Source organism: Pygocentrus nattereri, chromosome 4 (assembly GCF_015220715.1).
Source record: "Pygocentrus nattereri isolate fPygNat1 chromosome 4, fPygNat1.pri, whole genome shotgun sequence".
Lineage (NCBI taxonomy): Eukaryota > Metazoa > Chordata > Actinopteri > Characiformes > Serrasalmidae > Pygocentrus > Pygocentrus nattereri.
In genome coordinates, this window is record NC_051214.1 from 30,605,519 (window position 1) to 30,617,523 (window position 12,005).

General features: G+C 41.6%; 1 protein-coding gene across 1 annotated transcript; it reads right to left on the reverse strand.

Annotated features, from left to right (window-relative positions):
* Nucleotides 1-437: 437 nt before the first annotated feature.
* LOC119263270 lies at nt 438-3,715 on the reverse strand. The gene is made up of 5 exons (XM_037538113.1): nt 3,360-3,715; nt 1,568-1,761; nt 1,367-1,472; nt 624-716; nt 438-507 (listed from the first exon to the last, which is right to left on the reverse strand). The coding sequence occupies exons 1-5, from the start codon at nt 3,713-3,715 to the stop codon at nt 438-440; spliced, it is 819 nt and encodes a 272-aa protein (XP_037394010.1).
* Nucleotides 3,716-12,005: the final 8,290 nt, after the last annotated feature.

Here is a 12,005-nt window from a genome sequence, read left to right on the forward strand (position 1 = left end):
GTGCTGAAACAACATTAGAAGAAACATTATTAGAGCATTCAACGAATCTACAAAATTAAAATATAGTCAGTATAAGCTGACAACTGGATGGGAAAAAAAATATACAAAGATAAAAATTCTTACATGCACACTTCTGTTCACAAACAGAGACATTTCTCAGCCTTTGAAGCTCGAGTGTTTCCTTGGTTGACACTGGAGCAGATTCCTGCTGCCATACCGACTGAGTTGCCTGGCGCTGAGACTCTATAGGTGATTCTTGATGCCACAAATTTATTTGATGATTTTGGATCCATGATTGTCCTTCATAATTGTTGTCTTGCCATAACTGTTCAGGTGTTTGACTAGGAATTTGTGGGTCGCCTGATAGGTCAATAGCCTGGCGCAGGGATGTCCCAAGAGTATTTTCTCCATGCCTTTCAGATGAATTTTCTAGGCCCTTATGTGAGGCTGCTGACAACAATGATGTTGCTGAAGTTGATGTAGAAGTTGCATGGTACAGCAGTGGATCTGGAGATATTTGGTGCCACAGAGTTGAGGCAGAGTTGCTTTGTCTCTGAGCTTCAGGGCTTGGGTGCACTTGTAAACCAGGAGAATTTGATACAGTGCATTTTTTAAATGGTTGCTTTATTCTGGGGGCTTGAGGCAAGACCTTCTTTTTGGGAACAAAGGCCTCTTCATCAGTGTCATATCCATCTTCAAGCAGATGTTTGTTTGGTCTTTGGAGACAAACACGAAAGGTTTTGTGGTCACCCATAAATTCCATACAAATTTAAGCAAACATTTCTCATACAAACGTTTTATGAATTTAGTAATTTTTTCTCATATCGCCCTAACATGAAGTAATTAAAATGTTTTTATATTTAGATATGCTCTTGAGAATTTAATGACCTATAAACCTTTATAAAGTACTAGACATGCAAAATAGTAATAAAAATAATCCAAATAAAAATACCGTGATATACCGTGAAACCATCTAAATCTTTAAAAATACTGTGATACAATATTTTTGATCATACCGCCCAGCCCTAGTTCCACCACAAAAATATCACACCAAAAGTACCAGTGTTGTCAGAAACTGATCACTGAGCAGTTACAGGATTCATAAACTGTCCATCAACATGTGTTATATTGTCTGACTGCATAACTACATTGTTTTTCCAAAAAAAAATTGAAGCAAATAAATGAAGATATTGACAATTATTTACAGAGATGATTTTTGGTGTCAATTAAAAACCATGTTTTTTTAACACTGGCCCAGCTGTAAACTAGAGAACACATCTGACATTAAACATCAAATATGTTAATTAGATTTTTTTGCCTAACTACTCATATAGGGCACAACGGTCATTATTACATGAAAGCTTACTTTATTTTCCTTTTTGGTGGCTTCAGTGACTCATTCTCAGCTTCTGACTGGAGATCTGTCTGTTGCTCTGCAAGTGGAAGTTTTCTTCGTGCTTCAACGTAATTATCTGTCAATGATAGGCAAAAACATTTATGATTATTAATGAATCCATTACACATGACTATGCTCACTTTATCAAAGTATATGGGTATGTATACATACTTGTTGTATATAACACTTTTATGTTATATGGAGTCCAGTTCTCATGAGGCTGCTCCTGAGACTTGGTTGCCCTCTGGACACCTTCACTCTTGTATGGAGTCCACAGACAAACACTGTCCTTCACCCAGACGGCAGGGACAATTTCTACTTCTTCTGTTTCCACAAAGCTCACTATGTGGTACATATTTCTTGTGCTAAAATGCAAATGGGGGAGAAACATATGTCCTGTCCTATTACTGCAAATGCAGAAGAGGGAAAACAACAAACTTATCCTGAACCTCAAGTGGCATCCTAAAATATTTGGTCACATGCTCATCTTTCTCAAGTCTTGCACATTTGAGATCTGAGGACAAATGTGAAACAACAAAAACCCCCAACTCACAAGAATCAACAGGGTAATCAAAAAACATCACTTTTCTGGTGTATTCCTTATAAATAATGTACACTTTGTATTGATGAAGAACTATGTTTTGTACTAAAACAACTGCAGTGTTAAGCCTAATACAGTTATCTCCTTCAGACATCCTGACAACCACACCATCAGTAACTAGTTCTCTACACTGTTCCTTCAAACACCTGTGGCACTGCCCCATCTCTGTGCTCTAGGTTTGTCTGAGTCTTATGTGTTTCAGTGCTACCTTTCGGATTTATGTTTTCCATTTCAGAAACCCTTCGAATTATTTGAGCCAAAGGGTTGTGTGGTTTTCTGACCATCTTCTTTAATTTCTGCAAATAATTTTCAAATGGGAATCCAGAAATAAGGTCTAAGTGTCCATGAAGCTTGACATCATCACTGAGGTGAATTAATCCATGTATATTGTACACTACAAACTCAGCACCATATAGCTGACTGAAGTGTTCAACGAATGAGACAAGCAACGTTTTTGCGAAGTCATTTAAAATAAAACAAAACGAGGGGTTTGCCAAAATGCAAACTGCAACTGACAACAACATAAAATTGCTATACACTTCCTCAGCCAAGACACCTCGAAGGACAACTGGACCAGTAAACAGAAGAAACTGTCTCAATTCTGTTGCTTTCCATTTTAATCTTTCTGAAAGACTCCTTGGTTTTCTTGCAAATTCAACTGGGAGAAAACCTTTCAAAGCAATCAATCTTTCAGAAATGGCACTACTCTCACGTGTAGAAATACGACACCGTAGAGGCCCAGTGCTGCCCATCCAGAGATCCAAAAGCCTTCGCAACACACCGAGACACACCAAATGCATATAATCATGAGGAAAACAACTAACCATGCCAATGTTTGTTTCCAGCAAATGGTGGTCTTCATCTGCATCAATTCTAAAAGACTCATCAGTCCTACGAGCAGCATGAAGCTCAGGGAAGGTCATGCGGTGATTCATGTAAACACCTGACTGAACACACTTGTCACCTCCAGCATAACCCGTGTTAGATTTGACACCTTTAATGAAGGCTCTAGCTGGAGCATCGCACATAACGGAGGCTATCTTCACAAAAAAAACCTTCCCACCCATGATGAATCCATCACTCAACAATTTTAACTCTTTTACAAGATCATTAAGGTACTCAACTCAATGAAGCTGGTTTTGATACACCACAGAACACAGCAACTAATACTGGTACTTTGGTAGTGCATTCTTGCAGAATACCAAGCACTGGCCAGAACTGAACAGAAGAACCTTTAAATAATGGCAGACCATCAAAATTTAGCTGCAATTTAAATGTATATTTTTCTGGAAGTTTAGAAGCCATTTTTTTCAAGCATTTTACCAAGAGTATTTAATATACCAAAATAGTAAAAGGACCCACCTGCTATCTTTCTTTTCCACTACATACTCAGTTCTTGTTTTAAGCAATGATCTGCCATCTTTTGGGAGGAAAGGATGGTGAACCCTAAGTATGGACAGAAGTGCTGAAAGAGCAACAAGTGAAACACCAAACTCAACTGCCCAGTCTGACAAAGAGCTTCTCAAATCACTATGTGATAAATCTTCAATGCCACTGTCACTAGAACTACTTCCTATTTCACAGTCAACCTCCTCTTCACTTCCACAAGCATCAGCAAACGCACATGTGGCACCACTACAGCTTGCTACTACACTGTCCTCCTGGGTTAGGTCTACTCTGGAACTATGAGGTGTATCTCTGTCCAAGGATGTAATCATGTCATTAACTCTCTTAACAGCTCTTATGCGCATATTACTCCGCTCACTGTATCCCCATCTGCGTTCAATTATACACTGAAAAAAGAAAACAAAAACATTTTATATGTAGACAAAGTTCTATGTACAAAGAATCTCTCTCTCTCTGAGTTTAAAATTTTTAGAAGCTCAAAATGTTCCCAAAACGTAATAAACGTTTTTGTCAATGTTAAACCCTAAGTATTGTACACCTTTCACACCCAGTATACCAGGGTTGTCTAGTCTTATCCAAGGGTGGCTGCAGGGTTTCATTTCAAACAAGCTGGAGCACACCTACTTTTACGTTTAATTAGCTGGACTCTGTTCTTCAGCAACTGATCATAGGTGCTCCAGCTCTGTTGGAATGAAAACCTGCAATCATGCCGGGCCTTTGTGGATATTACTTTACCCCCGTGCACTACACCCGTTTACCTGTTTATATACGTCCTGAAGTCAATCAAGGATATAAGAATGGCTAATTTCATTTCTTTATTCGTTCTTGAATGTTTCATCGGTCGTTTCTTTAGTCACTATTTTCATATCTCTGTTACCTTTATATTACTGTATGTCAAATGATGCATTCCTCTGAGTGCTAAAAGGTCAATTCAAACTAATTAAGTTTAACATTCCATTATTTCAAATTACAAAAAATATTCCCTCTGTTTTGCTCTACAGCATCTATCAGAGGCACTTTTCTTTTTTTTTTTACTATTTGAAGAGACCCCTACTGGCCATAAATTGTAGCAGTTACATTACACATTACTTCTAGTTCTAACACATACTGCACATTTTAATAAGTCAGTGTTTCACACTCTTGGTGGTTGATATAATTTAATTATCAGTCTATTTCAACACATCTCAAAATGTGTCCATTTCCAATAATCAGCCATATATCAGTTCTGAGCAGAAATATGAAATGATTTTACTATAAGCAATTAGCAGTCAAGGTTTTCACATTGGTCAATAAAAAGTCAAGTTCAAAACATAGACCAATATGTAGTCTGTTCTTAGCCTATCATTATAAATAAATTATTTTACTGTACACTCTTAAAAAAGATGGTTCCTCAAGGCTCCAAACGCAATGGTTTTTGGTGCTCTATAGAAATATTTTCAAAAAGGTGCCATATGGGACCATATACAACACATCCTCCATCAATCTGAAGAATCACTTCACAATTCAGAAAACCATTTAAGCACAAGACAGTTAAATATATAACTTATGGTTCTAAATAGAACCACAACATTTAGTACACTTAAAGAACCGTCTCTTTTAAGAATTATATCATTTTAAAGTATTTGGCCATTTAGACCAATTTATATGGAAGGGTCATTACAGTGAAAATAAGAGCGATTTATTAAGTTAAGGGGAACAGACTATTAAATTGACAGAACAATTTTTTTCCTGCCTTCATACTTCAGGGGCTGGTATAACCCAAAGAAGTTAACAGTTAATTTAATGTTAACTAGCTAACAACATACACTAAAATATGGCTAAATAGCTTTTGTTGGGTAACGTGCTGTGGCTGGGGGTGAGGCTGAAGCTTCTTAGGGTAACAGTAAAACTCAGGCTCGCTGTCACATTGCTGGTAAAGCTCAAGCGCTTGCTTTCTGAAGTTAGCTTGTTATTCGAATTTCTCTTCCACCTTAAATGGTGCAGCAGTTACATTCTGATGCCTTAGGCGCCGTGTAACTGCTGCACCATTTAAGGTGGAACGGAAAATTCTGGGAATTCGAATAAGAAGCTAACTTCAGCCACGTCTTGCCTCGGGTTTACGCTCAATAACGGCTCCCAGCTTCTTATTTGAATTCTCTGTTCTACCATAAGTGGTGCGACAGTTACATGCTGGCGCCTCGGGCAGCAGTATTTAAGGTGGAACGGAAAATTCGAACAAGAAGCTAACCTCAACTACGTTGGCTGGGGGTCTGTTAAATTAATAATTAAACATTTTACCTTTATATTTGGAAACCTAGTTGCTGCTTTAAGGTATATGCTATTTGCTAGCTAGGTTACCTCATAACAGTCTGCAAGCCAGCTAGCTTGCTGAAAATGTGCTAACGTTACTTAAGTTGGAAATGGGCACTTAATCGCGATTAATCAATCATATTTGTTAAATAATAAATCTACTGACAACTGAAGGCTTAACCTAGACAATTAAGCTGTATAAACAATGAAAGTCCGACAAACCTACCTTACTCTAATTTAAGTACATGTAAAAATGACTGCAAGTCTGTTCACGTAGGGGAAAACGGACAGGACAAACGTTTTCAGTTTGAAAATAATGCTCCACTTAAGAAGTTGTTCCCCAGTCCGCAAGAAAATATCCTCTGAACAGTCTGCACAAACTTTTTGCCGCTCTCCATAGTGCCAAATGTACGCCAGAATCGGCCCGGATTCTGCTGCTATCTGGGATTTAATGTAATAACTTTGTAGGGAAGCTTTTATGTCAGCTCTTCTGACATCTTAGAGTTCTTATCACCACTATCTTAAACATTAATTCGGAGTTGGTATGTTTCTCAACAACTATCTCGACAATTAACCACTTTGAATGACGTTGTTTGCATCTCAACAACGTCATTATGAATAAAAAAGATTCCCTTTTATTTTCAACAAATATTCATGTTTTATCATTTTAATACACCAAGACAGGGACTGAAGCTTGTGAGTGTGCGCCTGAACACCTGCACATTGTACCAAACATCGCTCTGCCTGAGAGTAATTAGGGCAATTTGCCCGGCTCTGTTCAGAGATTGAAGCCTGAAGGAAAGGTCGCACGGGGCACACTGAATTTATAGACCTCCTCAATCAATATGGAGACCTTTCAGCAAAAAGACCCTTAAAGCTGTACGGAGGCCCACTTCAGCTCTGCCTGCGCGAGAGTCATCCCTAATTAATGAAACCTGGCTCAGGCTGCACCTCCTCGCATGGCTGAGCCCGAGCTCGCGCTCAGTTCTGCACGATCCAACGAACGGATATTAAGCATGGAGCCTGGACCATCTCCATCTCCTCCTCAGAAAGACCGGCTTGAAATAGGAGCTGTGGTGGAGGAAGAGGAGGGAGAGGGAAAGACTGGAGTCGCTGTGCTCGGAATCGGCTTCCTGGCTGTTGAGTTAATGAATATGCAGGGAAAGAGAGAGATAACAGTAAGAGACAGGTGAGCGCGCGCGAGAGAGAGTCGATCGTTTCCTCGTGCTTTGTGTCGTCGCTGGTGTCTAATCATATCTCCCTCATGCTCGGCGTCGACTCGGTGTCTCAGGCAGGCGGAAATCGCAGCGTGTGTGTGTGTCTGTGTGTGTGTGTGGATCCCTCGGGGTTATCGATAAATCCGCGCGCTCATTAAGTGTGGAGAGAGAGCGGCAGTGTGCGTGTGTCTCTCTCTCTCAGAGCTGGGGGAATTAGGACGGTACATTAGAGCAGAGCGCCGGCTGATAGCAGCCCAGATAAGCCTCGGGTTCTCGCGGGACGCGGGCGCCGATAGAAGGAAACTCTTTTTTTTCTCTCCTCAAATCTCACTCACACCGGCGTGCAGGGCGACGCGCATGCGCACGCGCTCCGTTTTGTTGCGCGTCCTGAGTGAGCGCGCGCGCGTGCGCGTGTGATGGGTCACTGTGTGCGTGTCCAGCCTGTCACTTTGTTTAGTTGTACAGAAGCTAATTGTCTTTCACCCAGAATGCACAGGGTCTGTCATGCAAACGTCAGGGTGAGCAAGGTAACAAGGCCATGCCCACAATGCCTTTCATCTCCAGCAATTCATGTATAATTCAGACAGGGCATGATAGCAGGAGTTCACTTTTTCAATAATCCAGCCTCCCTCTCTCACTCCTCCATCACTCCCTCTCTCACTCACTCTCTCTCTATCTCTATATCACTCACTCACTACACTCTCTCACTCTTGGTGATTCTCTCTCTTTCTTGCCCTCTCACCCTCTCACTTTCTCTCACGACTGTTCACTCCTCTCTCACTCCTCTCTCCCTCTGTTCACTCGTTCCCAGGGTTGGGATGGCTCCTGAAAAAAATAGTAGTTTCCTACTTTCTCCAAATTAGCTACAATTTAGCTACTTTTCCAGAAAAAAAGTAATGGCCAATTTTTTTAGCTACTTTCAAAGCATGACTGTCTGAATTTTTGTGAATCTGCACCTGACACACCAAAAAAGCCCAACAGTGGTGTGTGAACAAGACATAGCATTTAATCATGTGCCAGAAAGAAACTTACAAATAAAAAGGTTCTGTTTGAGGTCAGAATCAGGCATGAATAATCTCTCCACTGCTGCATAGCTGTTGTGTAAAATCATTATAACACAAAGTTCTAACACAGTTTTCACAATAAATGGTCGTAAATGCTGGAGTGTATAACTGCTAACTCACTCTTTAACGCTGAATTCTGACACGCAGACTGCTGGACACACAGCAATGCAGATAACGAAATGGCAAACAGAGAGATGTAAGATGAACACCGACAATTTGGAGATGAACAAACGTATCTGCAGTTATAAGTGCTCAGCTGGTTTTCTCATAGGTTTAATCCGCAATAAGTTCTACATTAAATGGCACAGTAGTGCGATCTGGCACCTCAGGCACCATTTAAGGTGGAATAGGACAAATCGAACAAGAAGCTAGAGAATGAGAAAAGACTTCAGCCTTGTAAAAAAAAAAGCTGAACATTGAGAGACATTTTACAAGAAACTTGTGGAAAAGTTTCCTGAGATGCAAAAGAAGTGGCTGCTGAGCGAAAGCTTAAAGCAGAGCAAATTAAGTGTGTGTTTTTGTTTATATCATATTTTTAGCCTGTACTAGCACATTAGTACAACTGAGACATACTTACAGCCAAGATGGCAAAATGGACATAACATGCTGTGGCTGCCGAGGTGGTTTCATTTTTGTTGAAAGAACAAAATGGCTTTTTGTTTTCGGTTGCGATCCCTGAGCTAAGCCTGCTAGTAAGGGGTGATCAGCACGTGAAGCCAGCGCATGACCATTTGCTCGAACTGTCCGTGGCCCATTCATTACTGCACAATTGCCACCATCTCAGTTAATGACCACGTTTTATGGTTCTGTAACGCCGGGGAGCGTGCAGGGAGACGCATGTGCGGAGATAAGTGACTTTTATTGAGGGCAAATCCAGGGTCGTGGTCATGACAGTCCAGGTTCATATAGCCAACACGGATGGAATGGGGCCAGACATGGTGAAATACAACCACGAAACCAAACACTTCCAACAGAACAATCAAGCACCAATTCAAACATCAAAGAAACAGCACAAACAAACAAAGACCAACGAAAACTAGGGGCAAACACAGGGCTTAAATAATCACAAGGATGATGAGGGACAGGTGGGAAACAGGTGAAACGATTTAGGGGTGGAGTCAAGAAAACAAGGGAGCAGGACCAAAACAAATGTTCGTGGAAGATCAAAAGTAAATAAAAAGCACACGGGGAGACTGGGAGGGGCCAGTCATGACAGGTTCAAATTTTGCGCTGATTGCCTGAAGCCGGTAGCAAAATTGTAGCGAAAATGATCACTATAGCTACATTAAAATTTGTAGGTGCTAAAGCTATTAGATACTGTAGCCGCTACAGCTACTAGCTACAAAAATGTGCAGTTAGCTACAAAAAGTAGCACACTACTTAGCTACTCCCCCATCCCTGCTCACTCCGTACATTCTCTCTCACTCTTAGTGATTCTTAATGTTTCCTATTGCCCTCTCATCCTCTCACTCTCTCTCACTATCACTCACTCCCAACTCTCTTATTCTCTCTCTGTCTCACTACCACTCACTCCTACTCTTTGATTCTCTCTCCCTACTCTCTCTCTCACTCCTAGTGATTCTCTCTGTTGCCCTCTCATCCTCTCAATACCACTCACTCCACACTCTCTGATTCTCTCTCTCTCTCTACTCTGTCTCTCACTCTTAGTGATTCTCTCAATTGCCCTCTCACCCTCTCACTCTCTCCAACTACCACTCACTCCCCACTCTCTGATTCTCTTTCTCTTCCTACTCTGTCTCTCACTCTTAGTGATTCTCTCTATTGCCCTCTCACCCTCTTACTCTCTCTCACTATCACTCACTTCCTACTCTCCAATTCTCTCTCTCTCTCTCTCTCTCTCTCTCTCAAAGTAGAAAACAGATCTGGTTACAATGTGTGCTCTAGTGAAATCTAGAATTGTTTTCATTTGTTGTTTTGAGTTCAATAAAGGAAAAAACAACTTAGAAGTGTTTGAATTTGAAGGATGCTATAATGATGTTTTCTGCCCTGTGGTGGAGGGTGAGTTGGTCTTTGCCAGTCTTTGGGTCTGACGTTGTTTAGTGGCAGTCATATTATGTGTGAAGCACTGTGTTTATGATTTGAAGTGACTGAATAAAAGTCTCTCTCTCTCCCTCTCTCTCTCCCTCTCCCCCGTCGCTCTCTCAGTTTCTCTCTCTGTTTCTCTCTCTCAGCCTCTCTCTTTCTGTCAGTCTGTCTGCTTCTCACACAGGGACTCTCTATTTGTGAGTCTTTGTCACCCACTTGAACACACAAGTACACACACACTCTCTGTATGTCTCACACTGCCTCATACACATTAAATCAGTTTATGCATTTCAGCACCTTATAAAAGTAAAAGTGTGGATGAGTGAGAAAGAGAGGGAGACAGAGAGAGAGAAGACACTAAAAGTGATAAGTGATATGAAATATTTATGTATAAAGAAAAGTTTTGGCACTTGAGAAACTTAGAATGAAAAAGTCTTTATTTGGGCAGTTTATTTGCTTAGAAAAACACTAATATTAGAGTAAATACAACTAACATCAACACAATAAGTAATGATTTGATGTCTGTCAGTACATACTTTAATAAACACATTTCTAAACCTCTCCTCATGAAAGGCCAGTTTTATTCATGATTATCATCCAGTGCCTGATTCGGCTAATCAAAGCTGCATTATGTTAAATCAAATGTGCTGCCGAAGGAATTTTACAAATCTATGTGATGGCAAACACACACACACACACACACACACACATATATATATATATACACTGCTCAAAAAAATAAAGGGAACACTCAAATAACACATCCTAGATCTGAATGAATGAAATATTCTCATTGAATACTTTGTTTTGTACAAAGTTGAATGTGCTGACAACAAAATCACACAAAAATCATCAATGGAAATCAAATTTATTAACCAATGGAGGCCTGGATTTGGAGTCACACACAAAATTAAAGTGGAAAAACACACGACAGGTTGATCCAACTTTGATGTGATGTCCTTAAAACAAGTCAAAATGAGGCTCAGTATTGTGTGTGGCCTCCACGTGCCTGTATGACCTCCCTACAACGCCTGGGCATGCTCCTGATGAGGTGGTGGATGGTCTCCTGAGGGATCTCCTCCCAGACCTGAACTAAAGCACCTGCCAACTCCTGTACAGTCTGTGGTGCAATGTGACGTTGGTGGATGGAGCGAGACATGATGTCCCAGATGTGCTCAATCGGATTCAGGTCTGTGGAACGGGCGGGCCAGTCCATAGCTTCAATGCCTTCATCTTGCAGGAACTGCTGACACACTCTAGCCACATGAGGTCTAGCACTGTCCTGCATTAGGAGGAACCCAGGGCCAACCGCACCAGCATATGGTCTCACAAGGGGTCTGAGGATCTCATCTCGGTACCTAATGGCAGTCAGGCTACCTCTGGCGAGTACATGGAGGGCTGTGTGGCCCTCCAAAGAAATGCCACCCCACACCATTACTGACCCACTGCCAAAACCGGTCATGCTGAAGGATGTTGCATGCAGCAGATCGCTCTCCATGGCGTCTCCAGACTCTGTCACGTCTGTCACATGTGCTCAGTGTGAACCTGCTTTCATCTTTGAAGGGCACAGGGCGCCAGTGGCGAATTTGCCAATCCTGGTGTTCTCTGGCAGATGCCAAGCGTCCTGCACGGTATTGGACTGTGAGCACAACCCCCATCTGTGGACGTCGGGCCCTCATACCATCTTCATGGAGTCGGTTTCTAACCGTTGTTGTGCAGACACATGTACATTTGTGGCCTGCTGGAGGTCATTTTGCAGGGCTCTGGCAGTGCTCCTCCTGTTCCTCCTTGCACAAAGGCGGAGGTAGCAGTCCTGCTGCTGCGTTGTTGCCCTCCTACGGCCTCCTCCACGTCTCCTGGTGTACTGGCCTGTCTCCTGGTAGCACCTCCAGCCTCTGGACACTATGCTGACAGACACAGCAAACCTTCTTGCCACAGCTCGCATTGATGTGCCATCCTGCATGAGCTGCACTACCTGAGCCACT

Bases quoted from the DNA above. Each gene is read 5' to 3' on its own strand.
- LOC119263270 (XM_037538113.1), bottom strand. From the start codon at position 3,715: ATGATTACATCCTTGGACAGAGATACACCTCATAGTTCCAGAGTAGAC. The intron at 1,473-1,567 runs GTATGTATACAT...TATCATTGACAG, and splicing joins AAAAGTGTTATATACAACAA to ATAATTACGTTGAAGCACGA. The intron at 717-1,366 runs GTAAGCTTTCAT...TTGTCTCCAAAG, and splicing joins CCACCAAAAAGGAAAATAAA to ACCAAACAAACATCTGCTTG.